Source organism: Anguilla anguilla, chromosome 13 (genome assembly GCF_013347855.1).
Source record: "Anguilla anguilla isolate fAngAng1 chromosome 13, fAngAng1.pri, whole genome shotgun sequence".
NCBI lineage: Eukaryota > Metazoa > Chordata > Actinopteri > Anguilliformes > Anguillidae > Anguilla > Anguilla anguilla.
In genome coordinates, this window is record NC_049213.1 from 20,383,666 (window position 1) to 20,407,878 (window position 24,213).

At 43.2% G+C, this 24,213-nt stretch overlaps 2 protein-coding genes across 3 annotated transcripts; one reads left to right on the top strand and one right to left on the bottom strand.

The window, feature by feature from the left end:
• Positions 1-1,887: 1,887 nt before the first annotated feature.
• Positions 1,888-15,068, top strand: slc26a6l (solute carrier family 26 member 6, like). Its single transcript, XM_035389301.1, has 19 exons — positions 1,888-2,280; positions 4,881-5,020; positions 5,541-5,651; positions 6,026-6,201; positions 6,558-6,722; positions 6,854-7,006; positions 7,686-7,768; positions 8,154-8,301; positions 8,702-8,815; positions 9,112-9,189; positions 9,513-9,608; positions 9,953-10,059; positions 10,873-10,942; positions 11,073-11,165; positions 11,755-11,865; positions 12,180-12,584; positions 12,773-12,827; positions 13,482-13,627; positions 13,915-15,068. The coding sequence occupies exons 1-19, from the start codon at positions 2,144-2,146 to the stop codon at positions 13,939-13,941; spliced, it is 2,415 nt and encodes an 804-aa protein (XP_035245192.1). The 5' UTR covers positions 1,888-2,143; the 3' UTR covers positions 13,942-15,068.
• Positions 15,069-16,434: 1,366 nt separating this feature from the next.
• Positions 16,435-22,832, bottom strand: p4htm (prolyl 4-hydroxylase, transmembrane (endoplasmic reticulum)). 2 transcript variants are annotated; one of them, XM_035389302.1, is made up of 10 exons: positions 22,637-22,832; positions 21,571-21,916; positions 21,300-21,381; positions 20,571-20,761; positions 20,008-20,104; positions 19,604-19,766; positions 19,323-19,508; positions 19,084-19,174; positions 18,788-18,911; positions 16,435-18,326 (listed from the first exon to the last, which is right to left on the bottom strand). In XM_035389302.1, the coding sequence occupies exons 2-10, from the start codon at positions 21,895-21,897 to the stop codon at positions 18,115-18,117; spliced, it is 1,473 nt and encodes a 490-aa protein (XP_035245193.1). In that variant the 5' UTR covers positions 21,898-21,916; positions 22,637-22,832; the 3' UTR covers positions 16,435-18,114. The 2 variants fall into 2 exon arrangements, with proteins under 2 accessions (XP_035245193.1, XP_035245195.1); XM_035389304.1 differs by having other exon boundaries at positions 21,571-21,620; positions 21,801-22,832.
• Between the last annotated feature and the right edge of the window lie 1,381 nt (positions 22,833-24,213).

The window sequence follows — 24,213 nt, forward strand, 5'->3', positions numbered from 1 at the left end:
TTAAACAGACTTTCAGGCGTAAGATGGTTGTTAATATATGTCAGTTCCATGTGTGGCTTTGCGCTTCTTGCCTCATAATTTTCCTGCTGTAATATCCTGTAGCCTGGTTAAATATTAATGCAGGTTTACCATCACCGGAAAAAGGAAGGTACCCTTGCATGTCACCCGTGGTCACTGACTGTGATCTTCCCTCATATTAGTGGCAGATGCTGCACTGTGGTGGATGTTCCTTTTCTGGCTTCCCTGACCAACCGAGGAGCACATGGAATAGTTTTTAAAAATATGAAATTCAATGTATTTATACAGGAATAAAACATTGTATAAAAGGAGCAAACTAATGTTCAGAAGGTTCCTATTTTTCAGTATAATAAAAAATGACCAGAGACCAGAAAATATAAATTTTTTTATTATACTACAAAAGAGTATAATAAGAAAATTTGAGAAAATTTTGATAGGGCATACAATAATGTTAGATGAATGAGATGCAAGTGAAACGACATCAATTAAAAGCGATGCTATAAAAATAGCTGCAAGCAGTGATTACAGGTGCCCAACAATCATTACTAAAATAAAGCCAATGAATATGCAGCCAATGTTCTGTGATTCAATGTGGCCAGTTGATCCCAAAGCCATTGATAATGCATTTTAGTGGCTCCTGGTGGCCATATTGTTAGCCTACAAACTTTATGTTAATAATAAATATGCACATATTTAAATCTTTATGGTAAAGGAAAAAGAGTCTGTATATTGCATTGGTAACTCCCAAGTAATCAAGATTTTATGCTAAATCACCTCACAGCATAATCAAAGCTTCAAATGAATTCCATCTGAAGTGCACCTGTATACATAAGCTCAGGGTACCTGACATCAAGGAAAAAATTTAAAAAATCTGAACTGTTCTCACAAGCTTGCATGAGGGCATGCAAAAATGCAAATTATTCCTTTATGGTTTGACCTGAAGTGATGAAATTTAATAGATATATTCACACTCATGTCAAGATTCCAACCCCATGTGGCTAGTGAATCTGCTTTCCTGACTGATTGTGGAAGGTTGTTCCACCAGTGTAGGTTGAGGGCAGAGAATAGCTGGGGTCCAAGAAGCAGCAATTGAATGCTCAGCTGGCTAGAGGACGTTGAGCAGACCTTTGTGTCCTATTAACTATTAAATTAGTGAAAGTTACCTGTAAGTATATCAGATGGTCTCAGATGTTGTTTTACAAGTAATCAAGAATTTGTCCATTTAGTGCCATATTAACATGGCTTGTACTGTCCTCACAATTACAATTGCTTACCTTAAATTTCTGAATTCTGAATGTTGGAAAACATGTCTAGGTATGTCTTTACACTGTACCTGTTCCCTTGCTCTCATTCATTAGTTCGTTCATTCGTTCGTTCGTTCGTTCGTTCGTTCGTTCGTTCGTTCGTTCGTTCGTTTGTTCATTCGTTCGTTCATTCATTCTCTCTCTCTCACTGTCTCTCCATGGTTGTACGTGTGTGTGTTTACCTGAATGAAGTGCCATTAAAACCAGACAGCACAATCTTTCTTGGCAACTGCTTTTGGCAGTCTGTCACCAAATACAGGACTGGCCTAGTCAGATTGAGCAAAGCCCACAACACTAAAAGCATAAACATGTGAAAAGTTTCCAAGATTGTAAAGCTACATTATGTGCCAGGCCATTCCTTTCCAGTTTGATTAGGGGTAATTTGGCCCTGGTGGTGGGTTAAAGTGCTAAATGGCTTTTAATGGGTTATGGTGTTTTTGCTTTGTGTTCCTTGTGATGGTGTTATGCAGTTATTCTCAAAGTTAGCCATTAGGTGCTGAAGGACACCCATTCCACAGGTGTATAAATGAAAAGGGTTTGGGTTTGGCTGGGGGACAGTAGACGGTACACTGAGCTTAATGTATTATCTAACTTTTTGCTGAATCTGGATATAAACCTCAACACTTCGGAACTGACAGGACAAACAATACAATAATGAAATTCACTTCTACTCCACTAGTTCATCAGTTTCTGGGACCTGTATTCCTGAAAAACGTATTTTTATAGAAGGGGTCTGTTCTCACATTAGACATACACTGATAGGTTGGTGGTTTAAGGGCATATGTTTTTGGACTGTATTTACATTGACAGACAGTTGAACCATGGGCACAGAGCGGAGGGAAACACGCTACAGCGTGGACAGAGACCTGCTGGATGTGAAACGGCTGGAGGAAGCAGCACGAAGAGTGGATAACGCTGACAACATGTCACCATTCAAGTGTCTCAAACAATCACTGAGGTGAGAGAGGTACAGGCACAGGAGAGGTCTGTATTCGCAGTGTATCCGTAGTGAGAAATGTATAGGCATCTGAGAGGTCTGTGTGTCTGGGGAGAGACCTAGGCATTGCCCTGATGACAGGGATTTAGTGGCACAATACATTTTGATTGGTTAATTGATTTATCTTTATTAGCCATTTTAGCATTTTAATGATCTCATCTTTTTGTCTCTTGGTGCTACAACATGTTCTGTATAGTTAGAAGGGGAGGAGAAGTGCACTCAGTTGGCTGACCATTTCTGTTCGACTAATCTGTAATCTGCAAGCAGAAATTTACAGCCTTGGTTCCATCTGGTCCACAGGACAAATCACTGTACTGTAACTGCCAAACAGGAGCACAATTTAATGGCAATATATTGTTGCTGGTTTTGTTTACGATAGATTTATGAAGTTCACTGTTGCCGTTAGCTATTTTTACTGCTGTAATCTTACTAAATTGACTGAGTACAGTTAAAAGTGATACAGATAACATATTCTTCACAACAGCAGATATGTGAAGCTAACTGCCGTAGCTTTCAGGTCACAGGTTTAATTAGATGAGTCATACACGTGCAAACATAAGTTCACTTTTGGCTGGACCTGCGAATGACATGTACATGTTCTTTCTTGGGCAGTAGGTAATATTGCACCAGGTCAGCTGATGTTTGCAAACAGCTCTCTGTGCCCCGGACATATTGGGAAGATATTTGCAGATGTCTTTGGATGTCAGATGTCAGCGTACAGCTGTCCTCTCTTGTTGACATCCTTCCTGAAGGTTTTCAGGAGAATTTTGGAAGGAAAGTATGTTCATACATCCCAGTCATACGTGTCTGTGGCCAAGAATTACTAAGAGACCTGGTGCAAACATATGTTCTTGTGCAATTAACTACTTTTTACAACAGGAAAATAAAAAAGTAAACTTTAGTGTGAGGTTTGTCATTTGCAAACATAAGTGCTGGAGGTCTGACATACTATGTCTGTTCTGGTGCTGCTAGTTCAATTCTGATGGGCAGCCAACTCAAATCATAGGACCACTACCAAATTGCTGGTGGTGTAAGGATAAATCTCCATTAAAGTCTCAAATGAAAAAAAAATGTGTGTATAATATTTCATTTGATGACCCAGACAGTTTTTGTGTGTGATGAAGAATGTTTTATATACTTACAGAAGTTTCTGCTGACTTGCCAGGTTACAATAGTGGGTAAGAAGCGTATTTAAGGGTTTGTGGTCTAAAACAAAAAAATCATGTCCAAAGCCGACTGTAGAGCAACATTATTATTATTATTATTATTATTATTATTATTATTTTAAATAAGAGTAACTACTGTTCAATACTACAGCAAGTTCATAGATATGACACTTAAAAATGCCCAGTTACTGCTTTCAATGCCGCAAAATGTTTTTAAAATTAAATAACTTATTATTATTATTATTAATAATATTATTATTATTAATAATAATAATAATAATAATAATAATAATAATGAAAATTGGTGGGATTCTGCAAAAGTATTCTAGAATTCTACTGGGTTCTAAATGGTTAATTATTATTTGAGGCTTTTATCTAAGCTACTTACAAACACATCTAGCCAAGTCTTAGACAGGATATTTTATTGAGTTATGGTTGTTACTTCATTCACTGCAATGCTATGTAACTGTACTCACACCACCGAGGTTAGGCGTGAAGTAATTGTCCCCCACCCGATGAAATCGACATTGCATTATTGATGGGGGAAAACATATTTTATAATCACTTGTTAATGGGTTGAGCTCAAAAAGCCACACTCTCAGATGCTAGGCAACCAGCTAGCTACAGTCTCATGTGAATGTACATTTTGTGTAGATAATGAGACTTGCAAATAATAAACCAAAAACCATGTTTTAAGTCAATTCAAGATGATCGTAATGGACTTTCTGACTTAGTTTAACAGTACGCCTGAACAGCAATTTGAAATATTAGCAAATAAATGTTTTTTTTAAATTCTACTCCAATAGGTTTTATGAAGCTTTGCTGGCAGTATGAGCACAGGGCTGTTGACAGAGAATAATAAAAAAAAACATCTTTTACAAAATAAAAATATAGCTCAAATAAATAAGTGGTGCGGGTTGCTTTGCGTGGTGGCAAAGCAATCAAATTATATATGAGGTACATATAGTATATATAAATACATATTTCAAGTAGATGTAATTGAACTGTAATACTTCCCATCACTGATGGCATCCTGATTCTGTAAACCTGACTGCAGCTGGAAACTTCCTGGCGCTGTAACCAGCACGAAGGAGAGCTGTAATTGCTGATAAGCACAAATAAACATTGACAAAGACTTAAGAAAATGCACGGCAATAAAAGACATGGATGAGTCTGCCATTGCCTGCACTTTTATGGCCGCTCGCATTTATTGTATACATTTATATATTTATTTTTATGCCTGAATTCTCACCTCTCATTCCTCTGATTGGTCAGTTAGCTTTTTATTGTATTGGCAGGAGACAAAAGAGAATTCCTTCTCCTTTCTTCTGCTTCCCCCCTTATATTTTTCTTCTTCATACCTCTCTCTTTTCCCTCTGTCTCTCCCCTCCTCAGGTGTTCAGTGCCCAGGTTAAAGCGCAACATGGTGAGCTGGTTCCCAGTACTCTACTGGCTCCCCCGGTACTCTCTCTGGGAATATGGCATGTCAGACCTCATCTCTGGCATCAGTGTGGGCATCATGCACCTGCCTCAGGGTGAGTAAGAGTACAGCAGAATTAACATAAACACTCTCTACCTCAGAGAAACCCTAGAGAGTAAACACAGCAGAATGACCTTAGAGGCTCTGAAAAACAGAGTGACCATAGACTCACCATGCCAGTGTGACCATAGAGATTCACCCTTATCTCAGCAGCATGCTCATAAAAAGTAAATATAGGAGAGTGACCACAGAGGTTCAGCACAGCAGTTTGACCATAGAGACTCACTGCAGCACATTGACCATAGACTCACCACAACAGAGTAACCATGGAAGGTGAACACCAGAATGCCCATGGAGACTTACCACAGCAGACTGACCGTAGAGACTCAACACAGCACATTGACCATAAAGACTCAACCTTATCATAGCAGTGACCATAGATACTTAGCACAGCAGAGTGAGCAGAGATTCTCCACAACAGTGTGACCATAGATGAAACAGTCTTGATTATGGGGTTCTGTGTGACCATTTAGTATAAGTTTAAACCTCATTAATTTGTACGTTCCTCCATACAGGGATGGCATATGCGCTACTGGCGTCTGTGCCTCCAGTGTTTGGGCTCTACTCCTCTTTCTACCCCTCTCTGATTTATTTCATCTTTGGCACATCCCGACACATCTCTATAGGTGAGATGCATTCAATATGGCAGACTGCTTCTCATTTAACAGGGCAACCCGTTTCATGCAGGCAGGCTTGTAGTTTTTCTGTTTGTGTGCCAGTCTATATTTGTTTCAGCATGTGTCAGTGTGTGCATATACATAAATTTGTCTGCAAGCTTGTTCATATATACCTTTTATGTGTGCATGTGTGTACTTGGTGTGTGTGTGTGTATGTTGTGTATATGTGTGCACACGTGTGTGCGTGCCTGTGTGATTTGTGTATGTTGGGTATGTGTGTATATGTTGTGTATGTGTGTGTTGCAAATGATTGTGCTTGTGTGTGTTGCATATCTTTGTGTGTGTATGCATGTGTGCCTGCATGTGTGTGTGTGTGTGTTTAGGCACATTTACGGTGCTCAGCATCATGGTGGGCTGTGTGACTGAGCGCCTGGCCCCGGACCACTTCTTCCTTGTCCTGAACGGCACCAACCTGACTGGCGAGGTGGACATTCATGCCCGGGATGCCTACAGAGTCAGCGTGGCAGCCACAACCACTGTCCTGGGAGGAGCCATCCAGGTCAGCATTGCAACATGACCCACTGCAGTACTGACTCCCTTATGCTGCAACACTAATCCTGCTGAACCGTCCCTCTCACACTGCATCACTAATATTCTCAAACTGCAACAGACATTCTCACAAAGCACCACTGACATTCTCATACTGAAGCACTGACATCTCATACTGCAGCACTGAATTTCTCACACTGCAACACTGACATTCGCAAACTGAAGCACTGACATCTCATACTGCAGCACTGAATTTCTCACACTGCACCACTGACATTCCCATACTGCAGCACTGACTGTCTTGCACTGCCCCGCCATGCTGCTTTCTGAGTGAGTGAGCTGGTCCCTCTGTGCCTGTCTCCCCAGGTGGTTCTGGGCATGGTGCGGTTTGGCTTTGTGGGCACGTACTTGTCAGAGCCGTTGGTCCGGGCCTACACCACGGCTGCTGCTGTTCACGCAGTGGTGGCTCAGCTCAAATACATCTTCGATGTTTCACCCAAGCGCTTCATTGGACCCTTCTCACTGGTGTATGTGAGTGTCCCACAATCCAGCCTGACCTAATCAACAGTACTTTCTAATGTCTCCCTCTGCCCCTAGTGACTCTCCTCATCCCCCTCTCCCTCTTGTCTGCCCCTCATCCCCCTCTCCCTCTCTCTCCTCAGACACTGATAGACGTGTGCTCCCTGCTGCCTCAGGCGCATGTGGCCACCGTGTTGGTCAGTCTTGTTTCGTTGACTGTCCTCATCATTGCCAAAGAGCTCAACTCCAAATTCAGCCACAAACTGCCTGTACCCATTCCAGTGGAGCTAATCACTGTGAGTTTCTCTCTCTATCCAAAACCTCTTTTTGGGTTGAGTTCTGTCAGTAGAAAAAAGGGCACTGGTGGAATCAGTCATCATTGTGCGGGACAGCTTGGTAGGCTATATAGTAGAGGCCTGGGCTGCTCATGTCCAAGGACGATGCAGTGCTGGATGCTTTCTAGACTGCCAGTAAAGGATGAGGTGAGATGACAGGTCTGCTGTCTAGGTGAATGGCCTGCTCAACATTATGTATTCTTATGTTCTTATGTTTTAATTTGATTCCACACTGTCACGCTGATCTGAAATAGTAATTCATGCAAGGAGTGTCATGTTAATGGGAGAGGCCAACAGGAGTGTGTGCTTGCTTTGGAACCACAAGTCTGTATCCCCCCAACCCGCCTGCAGTGTTTTTACTCTTTCTAGGCCAGTAGGTTATACACAACTTGTTCCCTCTTCATCACCTTGCCACTGTATGTAATTAATCATTTAACTGCAGTAATAGCTGTTGATTTCTGATTCATGGACTGATGATGATCCAGTGTTTAGTAACATGTTCTGCTATCTTTCTTTTTCTTCCTTCCCTTTTTTCAAACATGCACGTGTAAGATTCCTCTGGCAGTCACGTTAGACCGATGTGCATGGCAGATTACAGAGACAAGAGTACACTGACACAAAATATATGTGTGTGTTGCAGATTGTTCTGGCAACAGTGGTATCTTACTACGCTGGCCTGAACAGCAGCTCAGGGGTGGATGTTGTTGGGGATATTCCGAGTGGGTGAGTGACAGTACTAGTTTTTTCTGGGTGGGGGTGGGTGCGGTGGTAGGATATCTGACAAAAAGGGTGTAGGGTCTGCTGGTGGTGGTAGCATCGTTGATAAAATAGGGGTGAATGGGGGTTGCTTAGCAGCTCGCCCGTCATTCCAAAGTATGGATGGATCCGACCGTGTTAATAGCAAGAGTCACCCTGGAGCCCCAATTTCAATTGGGAGGGAAAAAAAAAAATTAAAATGGAGGCCAATGCACTGTCAGCTTCGTACTTCATTGTGCTTCTGAACGCACTTTTTCTGAATGTGTTTTGTTGCCAGTCTTGTGGGTAAACCTTCTCCTCTCTCCTGTGTGTTTGTCGCCCATGTTTACTGCTCGCTGGTGGCTCATTCCAGGCTGAAACCCCCCAGTATGCCAGATGTCAGCATTTTCTGGGAGGTGATTGGCGATGCCTTCGCTCTGGCCGTGGTGGGCTATGCCATCTCCATCTCCCTGGGCAAGACCTTTGCTCTCAAGCATGGCTACAAGGTGGACAGCAACCAGGTGAGCATTGTGGAGCCACACCCACCAGCACTGTTAATATATACTGCTTCTCGCAGACTACCTGTCAGCTTCCATCTCAGATGTGTATGCAGTCTACCAGAACCCCTCCTGGGTAACCAGCTCCAGCTTCTCAGCTCTGTTCTTGTAGGGTACAGTGTGTATGCTGGGTTTCATCCAGCTGGGCTCTTGATTATGTAACTATTGTGTCCGACTATAGCTATGTTTAATTGAGCTCTTATTTAAATGTATGTTGTATGTCTTAAGTGATTGAGAAAGGTGACTTTGTGGTTTATGTGCTTGAAAGTCTTGTGAAAGATACACTTTCCCTTGTGTTTTGCCTGTATTAACACCATTTCTGATGTGGTTAAATCTTGTTAAATTCTGTGGTTGCCCTAAACAGGAACTGGTGGCCCTAGGTCTCAGTAATTCGATTGGGGGACTCTTCCAGTGCTTTTCTGTTTGCTCCTCCATGTCCCGCAGCCTGATACAGGAGACCACAGGGGGCAAGACCCAGGTGAGGCATGCACCTGCACACACGCTTACACACTCACACATGCATGCATGCACAGTCACACATGCGCACACATGCACGCTCACACATGCACTTGCATGCCTGCACATGCATGCAAGCAGACACGCATGCGCACACATGTAAATATACAGCTCATCAGGGTATGTGTCCACTTGCCTGTGTTATAGGTGGATAATGCTGATAGTAGTACAAATCACAGTCAGAAATTTTTATTGTAATGTTAGATGGTGGACATGGACTTCTCTGTGGTAGTCTGAATAGGGTTGTTGTACTTTCAGATTGCGGGAGTGGTCTCCTCTGTGATAGTGCTGGTGACAGTTCTAAAGCTTGGAGCCTTGTTTCATGAACTGCCCAAGGTGAGCCTGTTCTTGATCTGCCACTATTAGGCAAAGCAATGATGCCATTTCATAAATCTCAATCATATAAATGTCTGGTTATGTGTGTGCTTTGAGAGTATGTGTGTGTTTGTCTGTCACTAAATCACTAAATATATGTGTGCATTCATGAATGTTTGTGTATTTGAGTGTGTCTGGGGCCCCTAGAGGTGTGTGTACGTGTGTGTGCATGTGTATGTGTGTTTGGGGGGGGGGGGGGTTTCTTGTTTTTTTAAAAATTTCTATTTCTGTTGAGTTGTACATGATTTTGTTTACGTGTGTGTCTCTGTGACTTTGTGTGACAGGCGGTCTTGGCAGCTATCGTCATTGTCAACCTGAAGGGCATGTTCCGGCAATATTATGATATCGTAACTCTGTGGAGAAGTTGCAAAATTGACCTGGTGAGACGGATGTTTTTAAACAGAGAAAACACACACACACACACACACACACACACACACACACACACAGACAAATTCTGGCCTGAATCTCACTTGCCAATAAAAAGCAATATTATAGGTTACTAGCCATTAGAGATTCCAATATAGATTGCCAACAGATACAAATAAAACAAAGAAATGTTTACATATTTGGTTAATAATAATAACAACAACAACAACAACCATAATAATAATAATAATAATAATAATAATGTTTTACTGTTATTACAGAGTGGGTTCTCAGTTACGGTTTCCTTCTCTCTCACTCTCCCCCTGTCTCTCTGTCCCACGCTCTTTGTCCAAAGCTGGTGTGGCTGGTTACCTGGATCTCCACCGTGCTCTGTAATCTGGATCTGGGCCTTGCCATCTCCATCACCTTTGCGCTGCTGACTGTCATCTTCAGGACTCAACTGTGAGGCACTATACATCCCCCTGTCTGTCTGTCAGTCAGTCAGTCTTTTTTTTTTCTTTTCCCACTTTTTTCCTCCCAATTTCAGAATGTCCAATCATGCTCGTGCTGCAATGCTCATTGCAACCGTCAGTGCCATTTTATGAGAATGCAGACAAGCATGCCCTCTCATCTGAAACATGCACTGTCAACTGACACTTCTTATCACACCACAGTTGGCAAGTCGTGCTTGCACAGTATTTACACCTCATGTGCAGCTCAACAGGTAAAATCGTGGGTGCCGATTGACCAGCTGGGGTAGCTGGTGTGCAAAGAGATCCTTTCATCCTGGTTGACTGAAACCCTGCCTTCTTTGTGTGACACTAGAACCTAGTGTGTGTCAGCACAGTCATGGTCCAGACCCCACAGTAGTCCTTGGGGTTTCCATCCACTAGCACAGCACCTTAAAAGGATGAGCCACCCAGAAACCCGTTTGTCAGTTTGTTTGTAGGCCCATATGTCTATGCCCATTGGAATCCCTCTCCCTGTGATTTTGCTTAGTTGCAAATGTTTAGATACTGTTCTTTTCAGATTTTTGCTGAGTCACCTGCAACTTGATTCTGTCACACAGAGACCAGGCACACTGTGCTTCGTGTCAATATATGTCTGACGGCAATTCATTTTGTTTTGATTTTGGGTTTTATTATTCCAAGATTCCATTAAAGTGGTTTGTTTTGTGATTTGATTGAATTCACCATATCAACTGTCATGTTGCATGTAATGATGTGAAATTTATAATGTATAATATAATCACCTCTCTCATGCTCTTCCTTTTAGCCCAAAGTACTCTGTCCTGGGACAGGTGCCAGGCACAGAGATATACTTGGACATGGAGATGCACAGAAAGGTGAGACACAGAATATGGAAGAGGAGGAATTATGAAGCGTTACAGAGGATTTGGTGGGGTGTGCCTGACTCCTGTTGCCATGGCCACACCATGGCATCTCATAGCAGTTTTGCATTGCTACTCTCTGCAGGTGAGAGCAGTCTCAGGCATAACCATCTTCCGCTCCTCTGCCACTGTGTACTTTGCCAATGCTGAGCTCTACCTGGAGGCCCTGAAAGAGAAGGTGAGTATATGTTACCATGGGCACAATATAAGTCAGACTCAGTCACCACACACACCATAGGAGTCATAGTCACCATGACATGACAGGACACAAGATGTGTAAGAGTCAAGGTCACCATGGACACAAGCTGTGAAAGAGCCAGTGTCGTCATGGATACCGTTAGAGTCAGAGCTACCATGGATGCTGTGTAATTTTATGTATTCTTTGGAAATAAAGTGTTGTGTACCGTGTCCATTTTGACATAAAGGCAACATTTTTGACTATCAATGATGAGTCTCATGTACTTGGTGATTTTTGTTAAGTTGCAAATGCCTGTCAGCAGTGTTGGGGAGTTTGGTTGGCTTAAACAAAGACAAAAGGTTTCCAATGGCAATGATGATGGTTTACTTCTTGTTTTTATGAATGAAGACATTTTGTTTACATAGCTAGCAAGCAAAATAGATGAGGTTGGTGCCTAGTTGCTGTAGTAACAACTATAATGGATACTCTAAGTCTGAGCTGTATGGATACTGTAAGAGTCAGAGCTGCCATGGGCATTGCCAGCAGTTTGCGCTGTACCCTAATCACTGACTATTTTCTTTGTGTGCAGAGTGGGCTGAACATCACCAAAATGATCACCTATAAGAGGAGGCAGGAGGCAAAGCAGAAACGCAGAGAGAGGAGGGCAGAGAGGAGGGCCAAGAGCGAGGCCAGGAGACAGGTGGGTCACTGCACATCTATACATACCTGAGCTCACCTGTACATACCCATACACACCTACACTGCTGTTCACACTTACACTACAGTACTTGTCTATAATAATCCTTTCATTTGTAAAGTGCTCTTCTCATATTTTGTTATGTATGTTGTGTTATGTATAGCTGCACTCATGCACAGTTTGGAACATACCTATAGCGAGATCCATAATGTTCGGATCAAAGACATATTTTTTCTTGTTTCCCAAAGATCATGGAGCTCACTGTATACACTCCTGCACTACTTCAACACGCCTGTTCATGTCTCTGTTTCTCTTAGAGGGTAGATGACAAGACGGGGGATGGGGGGGAGGTGTTTTCGGTGGAGGAGGAAGCGACGCGTTGGAAGGAGAAAGAAGAGCAGGAGAGCCCAGCAGGGGGTGAGCCGGAGTGGAGCGGCCGGGAGAACGGGACAGTGTTCGTGATGCCGGCCACGCCCAACACCCTGAGCACGTGGGAGTACCTGAAGTGCGGGGACCCGGACTCAGCCACCCTGGGCTCCACCTCTGAGCTGGACGGTGACACCACCACCCTGGGTTCCAGCTGCGATGATACCCTCAGCAGGGACCTGGAGAGGGTGTCTCTGGGTTCTCTGGGCAAGTGGACCTGGGACATCCATTCCATCATCCTTGACCTCTCCACAGCCAACTTCATTGACACAGTGGCCATCAAGACCATACGAAATGTGAGTCGGGGAAGGGTTGGGAAAGGGTAGGTAGGAAGGATGGAGAGCAAGATTGGACAAGGGGGATATGGGGAGAAAAAAAATGCATTGGACATTGGGTTAAAGAAGGATAGGGAACAAAGAGAAGACGAGGAAATGATTTCAGGGGAAAACATCCTCTCAAATGTACGTTTTCTCTTCTATGATAGATCTTTCGGGACTTTGGAGAGATTGATGTGGATGTCTATATTGCTAGTTGTCAGGGTAAGTTTTGAGTTTTTAGTTGAGTTCTGTATGTTTGTGTCTCTGAATATCCGTGCTTCACCAAACACATCTAGCCAACCATTCCTATGAATTAATGTACCTAAGCAAAGCTGTTGCTTTTTTTTCAAAGTGTCTTAGGTCCATAATGAACATCACCTGTATTTTGGCTTATACCAACTCTTCGCTCCACATACTTAAAAGAACGTAACCTTGGTATTTGCCACTGGACTGAGCAATCATCCTCCTTTTATCTTCTTTTAACATTTACCATTACCAGCGGAGAGCACGTGCGAGATAGGTTGTGCATAATTCAAATGCGAAAAAAGCATGAGAACGTCACATTTTGAATGACGTGCAAATTGCAATGACCGAGAAATTCCGATCTGTGTGCTTAGATGACCGTCAGCATTGGCTGATATTTGATTCTTATTGGATTAATTCCACATATGAATGTGGCCCAAAACGGATCTGAAAATATCCGATTCCATGTGCTTTTTCCTGTTTACACATTCATAGTACACACCCGAAATGTGCCACTCGAGCAAAAAATTGGAACTGAGTCACTTTTACCCGGGGGGTGTAAACGTAGCCTTAGTATGTCAGCGTGTCCAAGTGTGTCATGGCATATCTGATTGTTTGTGCTGTGGGCTCCAGCCTCAGTGGTAGAGCAGCTGGAAAGAGGGGAATTCTTCAGCCATTCCATCACCAAGGGCCACTTGTTTGCCACAGTCCACGATGCGGTACTCTACTGCCTCAGCCACAGGGGGGCATCAACAGTGCCCAGCTACGAGTGTGCAGTGGTGAGCTACAAATACCTACGTGCATGTACACATGTACACACACATACACACACATGCGCGCACACACACACCCACACACACACACACACGTACATACACATACACACACACACACCCCTCTATCCTCTACAGCTGTGACACAACTACACACTAATATAGCACATTTGATTTGTTAGCGTGCTGAGCTGCTCAGAGCTCTTTACTATTCATTGATGTGCAGACGCTAAGCTCATTGAAAATAAGTGGAACTACAGTAATTAGTCCCAATTTGAAACATGTCATTCCAGACCATGCAGGGCAATACCCGGCTGTGACCTGAAGAGGAAGATTTCCTTCCAGGCTGTGATTGGACACCCTACTTATCCAGATTCACCAGCCACTCCAGAACCACTGCATGCCTCTTTCCCTACTGGAGAACAGACAAACACACCAGGCTCAGTAGGCCTATACACAGATCAGCTGCAGTACTCGACTCAGCACCTTTTATCGAGATGAGAGATAAAAATAGAAAAAGACAGGGAGAGGGATGAGAGAAAGAGGGAGACGGAGTATCTAAGAGATCTATAAGTGTGATCTAATGGCTGTTACTAGAAAACTCTTCTGACTCAACACACAAACATGAGTTATTTAACAGTTATATTAGGCTTTTCTGTTATTTTTAGCATATTATCATTAGACAGATTTCCTTCCTTCAGCATTTCTTTGTAAAATATTGCTTTCACATCAGTTAGTAAGAATATGAATTGAACATCACTCTATTAACAGATGATGCAGGTTTCCTCAGCATCCACCCTCCCTCTATTTTAGTGCTGTTTCTGTACCCTTCATGTGTCTGCTCTGGTGGAGCGGGAGGTGACGGTAGATGGAAAGACAAGTGTGGGGTGGGGTGAGACAGTCACTGGGAGGTTTCCCCACTCAGCCTGAGTTATTTTCTAAAAGAAGAACTCACTTAGCTGCCACTCACGTGATTTTCTGGGACACTGGAACAATGTCACATCAACATCCACTGACTATTTTTGCTAGAGAGAGGGCTTGCCCCTGCTCTCTAAACAGACCCTGCAATAGGTGTGTGTGTGTGTATCTGTTAAGTATGTTTTGTATTTGTTTATATATAAACTGACAGAAAGACAAAACATATTTGCATATTTTTACAATTATTAATCTAAAATGTAATTTTGTGTATAGGTAGTTACCATTGTTTCACATGTTCACTAGTGATTTACAGTATTGTTTAGGTAAATGGGCAAATGGGAAGTCTATACACTTGTTGGTCTAAATGCAGCATGCATAGCTCTAGTACCATTGTACAGCTTTCCCCCAAGGTCAGTAACAGAAACAGAATGAATCATTTTTGTTATTATGTATTCTACTGTAGGATGATATGTTGAAACAGGTATTAAAATAAAATTGTGGAAGACAGGGGTTAGCTTCTATTGCCACATTATTTTGTGCTCTTTCTTTATTTGCCCGTGAATATGTGTGTCTGCTGTATAACCCTTTATAAAACTCAAGTCTTAACACTGAATTCTGGATGGCAACTCAAGCATTAGCTGTAAGTGCAGTCGTGCCCCACATAGAAAAATCTGATCCTAACTGTCAGTGCTTTACTGCCCCCCCACTCACCCATTACGAGATTGACGGTGACTGTAGTAGTGATGGTACGGGCTTCCAGTTATGACTGGGTTTTCTAAACTGTGAGAAAAAAAAGGTGTAAAGTGTGCTCTTCTGACTGTGCGTGAGCTTAACTGGTGGACATCGGAGCAAGAAGCTGTTTGGTCCCGAATCAAATTCCAGTAGGGCTGCAGCGATAGCCATGACATGGATAAGCAAGACATGACGATGTCACACACTAGGCAGCACCTCCCAGTACTCTATTAAATCATGACACAGCCCATAAAATACTGCCTCTCCAATGAGTAGCCAACGAGACCAAAGAAACTTTGATGTCTTAAAAATGCTATGAAAAAGAAACAATAACACCGCCCCAAACTTTCACTGTCCATGGCCCTTACTGTAACTTAGTGTTGAGAAAAAAAGCTTGTTTTTATATTTACTTTCCGGTATATATTCATTCCTCTGTTTACTGTCTTGGTTTCAAAATGGATAAATTTGTTATCTACATAAAAGCTTGAATCTTACACAGCTAAGGCAAGTTGTCTGCATTGGGCTTAATGGTAACACAACATTATCATACTAAAAATGGTTTGACTTGGCTACTGATTAGCTAGTAACTGGCTAATGGTCATTAGTTATTAACATGATCTAACTAGTTATTAGCTAGTTATGTATACTCATTGACTGTGATCCAGTTTTTACATTGTCTAAACATTACCAGTTAATAGCTAATAGGTAGCTACTTGTTAAAACAAAAACTGAGGAGACTGGAGAACAGAGGACTTCCCACTTTTGATCAATGTTACGCTCCTGGCCTGATTTTTAACTGGGAACAGGCATGCAGTTCATACATTTATAATGTATTGCTGTTAGCGTCTAGTTTTTAGAAGATACTGTCCTGTTGGCCTGTCCACTGGCAGCAGGGAAAAGTTTTGAGACCAAACTGTGCTGTTCACAGGCCAGAGACTTCTGCAACATCAGGTAAATATGACAAACATCTCAATCTCTGTGATCCAGGATCTCCATGGCCAGAACTTTTCTCAAGAACACGCGATACACTGCCTACGCATGTTTGGAGAAGCATATGGAGGGGACCTGCACATGTAATAATTGCTTGTTGGGCTCTGGTCACTTACAGGACCTAACTGTGGAGTGAAACAAGCATGCATAGTAATAAAACTGGACTCTGAAGCTTCAGAAAACATTTTCCTTTATTAACCTTAATATAAGAGCACGTGCTCTATATTTCATAAATTACTCCAATTTTGAATTTTCTGTATAGCATTAAAGAAAGTGATTCAGTGCATTGTCAAACCAACACAAGTAGTGTGATCAAATAACTAACTACGATACATACATAACAATTATAAATACCATCCCAAGTACAGCTAAAAAGATGACGACACATTTGATTCAACTGACAGGTAAACAGGCTTCTAAGAAACTAAGGACTGTGACCAGTGTAGAGGGTTTAAATTCTGATGAGAACAAAAAGATCCATGCACACTGAATATTTTGAAAAAAATTTTAAGAACAAGCTAAGCTTTTGGTCAGTGGACCTCTCGTCATAGCTTTACAAAGAGTTTAAATTTTGCACATCAAGTTCAAGAGCTTGGACATGCATCACAGTTCAGGTGTGTCAAAATGCACTACGACCAAGGCTGTGATCATGTATCAAATGGCTAAAACAGGCACAAAGGAGACAAAACTTCAGCATTACTTTCGGAAACAGCATCCACATGAAAAGAAGAGAAAGATCTAAGAATGCAGTGCAACTGGGGTGCTTTTTTTGTATGGGGGGGGGGGGGGGGGCTGCAGTTCAGATGGCAATGGCCCAGTTAGGAGGCAATTTTGCACATCACTACAAAAGGGTACACAGCCCAAATGGAGGCGATTCATGCAAAGCTCCCCACAGGAGGTATAGTACATATATTTAGTTAAAGGATTTATAAGACACCAACTTGAAATGGAAAACAGAGGATGAGATTACCATGGCCATTATTATTATTATTATTATTATTATTATTATTATTATTTATAGTTGCATAAACTCAAACCCACCTGTCTCCTGAACTATACTGTGCATCTCAGGCAGGTCAAAGACAGGGAATTTTTAGGGGCAAAGCTCCCAACATATCCCTATATGTCCTCATGTTCCTTCATTGTGCATAAGTATATGTATGTGTGTGTGTGTGTGTGTGTGTGCGTGCATGCTTGCGTGTGTGTGCATCTGCATGTGCATGCATGTGCAAGGTTTGCACGTGAAAGGCGGACATCGTATTCCTCACTCCATGCAGACCCCTGAGCATAGCCATAAGTTAAACACATAACCCAGAAAACAACACTAGCGAAGAGAAAAAGAAAGTGCAGTACAGTTCCTTTGGTAAATGTGAATCAGGAGAAGAGGTGCACTAATGTCATTCATAAAGCCTGCCATGGACGAAGCTGGGACACTTGATACAAACTTGATACATCAGTAATGGGCCTCCAGTCTGCAATCCCATTGCTCCCAGGGGTATGTGCATGCATTGTGTGTTTCACAGTGGTTCTAAGTGGGAAGAAAATTCCAACACTGCTAAAACAAACCCCTTTAGTACAGGCAGGGAAAGAGGCAACAGGAAAGGGGGTTTGGAAACATTTAGGGGGAGGTGCTATATTAGGGAGAGGTACTTCATATCCTGCTTTATCGGGTTTGGTGAGGTTTGGGTGGGGGTGTGCTGTTTTTGGGGGAAGTGCCACAGGTCCTGGTGTGGGGTACTGGGGTAATTTAGGAGGTTAGGAGGAGGAGCTACATTAGGCGGAGGGACATGTTACAAGGTTCTGGTGGGGCACGTTGAGGGGAGGTGCACATTGGGCACATTGAGGGGGAGGTGCTATAGATCCTGGTGGAGGTGGTTGTGTTGGGCAGAGTCCTGCTCGGTATTGTGGGTCTCTGAACGCTGCTGCTGGGACACCAGCTGCTGGTACCGAACCTGGCGCTGGTAGTCCGGGTCCACGTTGATCCAGTTGTTGGCGATCCACTTGGTGCCACGGGTGACCACACAGCCACCATGCAGGGAGTACTCATCCTGCTCACCAACCCAACCTGAGAAACACACACACACACACGATCAGTGACAGCACAAATCAGGATTTCCTGCAGACATAGTTTTGGTGGGGTGCGGGGACTAGCACTGGGACGATAACAGATAGAGAAGGGATAAGAGAGTATATATTAGGTACTGAACCCCCAACCGCACAGAGGGCTTGAGAGTGGGCCGCCCTCCAGGCTGCAGCACATGCCTCGCCTGCTCATATTAATAAAGAGAATATGCACTTCTGTTTCTCCTTGTTTGTGAGACCGGATAGATTATGCTAAAGTAATGTAACATAATGTAATTAACATTTTTTTTCCAAGGTAAAAACGTGATCATTAATAAGTTGAGAACGTTTTAAAAATGGTTTAATAAGTGGGACATTTGTAATGCGGTGCTGAGGCTTAGAAAGTACGTGCCGTTCTGCAAGTGCCCTTCAAGCCCTGCCCACCAGTGCCCAGGTGCAACCTACCTTTGCCGTCAGACAGGTAGTTGTACCAGAAGACCGCTGTGCCCTTGGCCGGCTGCACCCTCAGGTTGCCCTTGTCACAGTGTTTTCGTGTGTCCAGAAGGTCCACATCATTCTGGATCAGAGACTGAAATAAAACAAAAAAAATCACAAATTTTAAAATGAATTCACTGTAACAACAATTACAAGAATGCATCACATCTACAGACACACACACACACACATATACAGACATTAGAGACAGATATGCATGCACGCATGCACACACACTCACGCACACACAGACACACACACCGCACCACTTCCTCATATGTCCTGTTGTCAGCCACAGGAAAGGTGGTTTCTCCGCCCCCCTCCACAGAATTCAGGTAGAACAGCACTGTGATGTACCTGCATAAACAAAACGCGTCCTTATAGTAGAACATAGACACACACACAAATCTGCACTCACACACAAACATGGATGCAAAGACACACAGACGGGCGCACACACACACACACACACACACACACACAGTAATGGGTGGTGTTCTCTCACCGACAGGAGGTCTCAAAGGGGGTTGAGTGGTTGGCTGCCAGACGGGTGTGGGTGCAGGCAGTTTCGGGATACACCGGGCCACTGTCATGGTGGGCATGGTAATGACCCCCCTGTTCGTAGCGCACCACCTGCAGGGGCTCACTCAGGTCCACTATGGAGGACGGCAATCGGGTCAGACGCGTGACCCTGGGGTCGGGGGTGAGAAGAAAGAGAGAATGGGAGGCAGATGTTTGGGATGAAAAGCAAAACATGGGCATTCTGGAGTGGGGACCGGGGCTGACCTCTTCCTGAGTGTCTGCAGAACGTGGTGTGCCCCCTCGCCCTGGTACAGCCATGTGTGCCTGCTGTTCCTCACCAGCTGGCTCTTCTTCACCCCACGCTGCTGCAGAAACCGCTGGAAAGCATTACTGCTCAGCCGTTTAAACTCCTCCAGGCTAAGGAAGCCTGCACACAAACACACACATTATGCACAACACACACACAGACACACATACACAGACATTATACACACTAACACACACATTATATACACCCACAAACACACACAGACATTATACACACTAAACACACAAACAAAACCACACACATTAAACACAATAACACACACACACAGACACAAACAAACACACATACACGTGAATGCATGCACATGCATACACACACACACACACACACAGGTTCTCACCATCGCCATCTGGGTCTGCCTGGAGCCCTGCGTATATCTCTCTCAGACTCTCTGGAGTAAGCCAGATCCCGTCCCGCACACGTGAATGGGTCAGAATCTAGAAAAAGCCAGACCCACAGCACTAGGATCATTCCCTAGTCGTAACAAACTGTAACCTACTGCTCTGCTTCAGAACTCCACAAACAAACATAACCTCCTTGTTCAACACACCCCCGTCACTGGATCTGTGTCTGTCATCCACCCCATTAGACACCTTTCCAATACACCTTTCACACGAAAGCAACGACCCGGGTAAAACCCGTGTTAGCCTTTGGTATGAAAGAGTCAGCGAGCTTTGTCCGACCTGTGTCTGCGACCCCTGCTCATGATCTGGATTTACATGGGTTCGACACGGCTTGGCTTCAATTTGAAGGGGTTACTCTATGCAGCACAGTCAGCTGACCGACCCTTGAACTTGTTATGCGTTTTACTGGCCCAAATTTCCAGAATCGTGTGTGAAAGGGGTATAAACAGCAAACCACCATCCTTAATAACCCTCCCTCCTAGCACTAACAACCCCCCACCTCTTGTAGCTGCAGTTGACCATCTTGGTTGAGGTCCAACAGGTTGAAGATTTCCTCTGGACTGAGGTCCAGCTGCTTGGTCAACTCCTCCTGGTCCTCAGGCACCATTACCTGGCTCTCCGTCAGGCCCTTCAGCTGAGCCAGCTGCACCACCACACTGCACTCCTCTTCTGATAGGAAGCCTGGGATCTCTACAAGTAAACACAGTACCAGCATATGAAACCATTACACTTTACCGTTCACAGACACACACAACACCATTACACAAGAATATCATGCGTATGCACGCACGCATTCGCACACACAAACACACACATCACAATTGCAAAGGAACACTATACTGTATCTTGTAAAAGAGGCTCTTGCTGCAGGTTCTTTTTTTTTTTTTTTTTAACCTTACATCTGCCCTCTTTTTCAGGGGGTTACTAACCTCACGGTCCCATCATCTATCTGTTAATACACACACAGTGTGTGGAGCGGGGAGGAATTCCTCAGTGGGCCACATTTGTTTTGGGAAAGTCCTGTGACTGCGGCCTGTGGTGGACTAATCTGTGACTACAATATCCCTTGCACACTGACAGTACCAGTACTGCCTCCACCACTACTCAACACTCATTTGGCCTGGGTGGGTGAGTAACATATGCTTGACACTTTGATGGGGATGTAGGACAGAGGCAAGTAAAATCCTGAATCAAATGACAACAGTGGGAATGATAAAACCACTCTCACCAAAAAGCAGAGGCTTCAAGCTCAGAGTCCGCATCTCATGGACTTTGTTCGGCACCAGAGACACTTTTTGGATGTGTCCAACCTGTACTCAAACATTTCAATTAGCAATTTAGTTAATTGCTATTTGCATGGACCCCAGCATTAGTTCAAGACAACCATTTGGCATTTTCAGAACCAATGTAATATGAGTACGCATGAGTTTCTTAAATGTGAAAAAAACAGCGAGATTGACAGTATATAATGTATCCCAGAAAATACACATCTGCATCACCCTTATTCCCTCAATCCGCGGAAGGTGCAGAGTCCGTCTGTATCCGGGGTCTGGAAACGGAGAAATGGGGGATGGATGTGAATGGTGATTGCTGCTCCCGCTCCTTGTGCTGGTTGTGGCTCCCGGACCGTTGTTGTAGTGCACATACAGCAGTAGGGCGATTACGTTAATTATGTAAACATGGAAAAAAACCATAACAACCATGAAGTAAGAGCGAGAACAAACACTACTCTTCTGCAGCGGGTGGCGCTCTCTGGACAAGGTTGGGAGGGAAGGCGATGTATCCTCCTCCGGGACATCTTTCTGAGGTTCCATCATCGTTGTCATGATACGTATTTATTTTGGTCTAGATATTTGGATTATATCGAGTTAGTCGATGTAGCTTCGTTTCCCGTGCTGTCATCAAACAGTGCGGCAAAGGTGGAAATAGCGAATAAAATGGGCTTAACTCGCTAACTACCACTAGCTAGCAACCCATGTTGGCTCATTTTCCTGCAAGCTAAACTGGCAGCTTGTAATGTAAGCCAACTGCCAAAATTAATAGATAAAGAGTTAGTCTAGCAATTAATAATAATAGTTAGCTGGTATCTTCATCAGCTAACGCCAGCAAACAATATATGTTCGGACAGGGTGTTATTTTATTATCTTTGATTTATCTATCAAGCTGATTTGATATTACCCTCGCTAATCAACAATGTGGATTGCTGAACGAAACGGCACATGTTGCCTTGTTAAACTAGCCGGCGCATTTTTATTTCATTTCTGTAACGTTAATAAATCATCCTAGTTCTTAGGCATCTAGCTACCTAAGTAACCAAGACATGAGAGCTAGTATACGCTGTCATACACAAACTCCCCCCATTCGGTAGAGCGTTCGCGATGCTTTTGGCTTCCATAGACGAAGCACATATGCAGCAAACACGATAACGTTAACAGAACAGCCAGAAAGATAACAAGCTAGCTAAGATCTGTAGACATCGAATTATTGTTATTGTTTGCGTAGCGATTTGAGCTGTCAGTATCCTGTGCATCACAAAAACTCAGCACAAGTGGTCAAGCTACTCACGTTAGCTTTCCTATATACAAGCGTTTCCTCCTGAGAAGATGGATTTGATCTCAAAATGACAGAATAAACGGATGATCATTTTACTCCATCACTAGTCTCGCCGCAGCTTACTTGTTTAAGCATGTAAGACGCCATTGCCCCAACAACTGCAGCATCTCGCACCCCGATGACTTCGTTTCTAGTGAGATATTTTGAAACAAATGTGTTTATGCATGTCTGCCCCCTGGTGGTAAATATCCATGTTTCCCTATAAATTTTTATAGCAGTGGTATTCAAAACACGGTCCTGGGTAAAACCCGAAAGTAAGTTCGCTTTTTTGAGTCATGGGTTCCCTTGTCAGATTTCCAATGCATTTTTCCCATAGGGATTTTGTTTTTTTGCGCCCATTAACATTACCACCGTGGATTTCTAAGTTATTTGCTTTTAAAAAGTAAGTTGTTAACAAGTTGTTATATTGAAACTACAACAATTGTCGCTTTCTGGCAACCGTCACTGGTTTCCATACTATTTTTTTAAGTCTCTGATACTAGCCCGCCTGCACGTGACGACCGTTGTAGTTTCAACCATTGTTATCGTCATCGCCCCACGCCAAGCGTTGTGGGAGGAAGTTTCCCATTCATTTTTGCCATGGACTTTTAAAATATTGCCAGTTTATTACATTTGAAAGTACTAACCATGGCACTAACCTGTTCCACGACTCCAGAATACTCGCTTGATAACAAAGTGTCAATCAATATTTGTATACAGTATATGGTATCAACTCACTCAAGAATAACTGCTATTTGTTGAAAAAAATGTGTAGGCACCGTAAGGGCTTGCAGACAAAGAACTACAAATCTGCTTCACCAAGACGACAGAGAATGCCAAGATGGCAGCGTGGCAGGACGATGTGAGTCTTTGCGCTGTCAGGTAGGCTAATTGAAGATATGTAGTAAAAAAACTATTTTGAACAAAAAAAAAATGTTTTTAGAACAAAAACTTCAAAAACCAATAACCAACTGAACTGAGAATAAAAAAACAAACGGTTAAAAACCACGGCGAAAGAAATGGCCGCCACTAGCGTGAAGGCTAGCAAAAACAAAAAACAAACAAAAAAAACAAACATCGGAGCTAGTCTAGTAGCGTAGACTCAAATCCCATTTTAAAAGCCTTTCAAGACCTCTCCACCAAACATGATGTTAATTCTGAGTTTTCATTTGAGAAAATCTGTTGAGAAAGCGACAGAATCAGACTCTGAATCAACATCGCCAACAATTTAAGGTTAACCAACTTGTCGTTGATATCAGTGATCAGAAAGACAAAGGGACCCATCTGGAGAACATTGTTGGAAAGCTAAAAGCAGAAAACAAAACTTCGAAAGTTAGGTTTGATGGTACTCAGACTCAGATACAGCTGGAGGTGGTCACTTAAGTTACATGGATTTTAAGGAAGACGACGGGAACATCAGAAGTGTCATTACCAACATCGCGAGGAAGGTGGCGCCAAAGATTTGCGAGAAACTGACCAAGGTCGTCAATATCGTACGTCGCCTTGGTCCACAGAGGAAGGATTGGTTTCTTTCTCGGTTATTGTGCTGT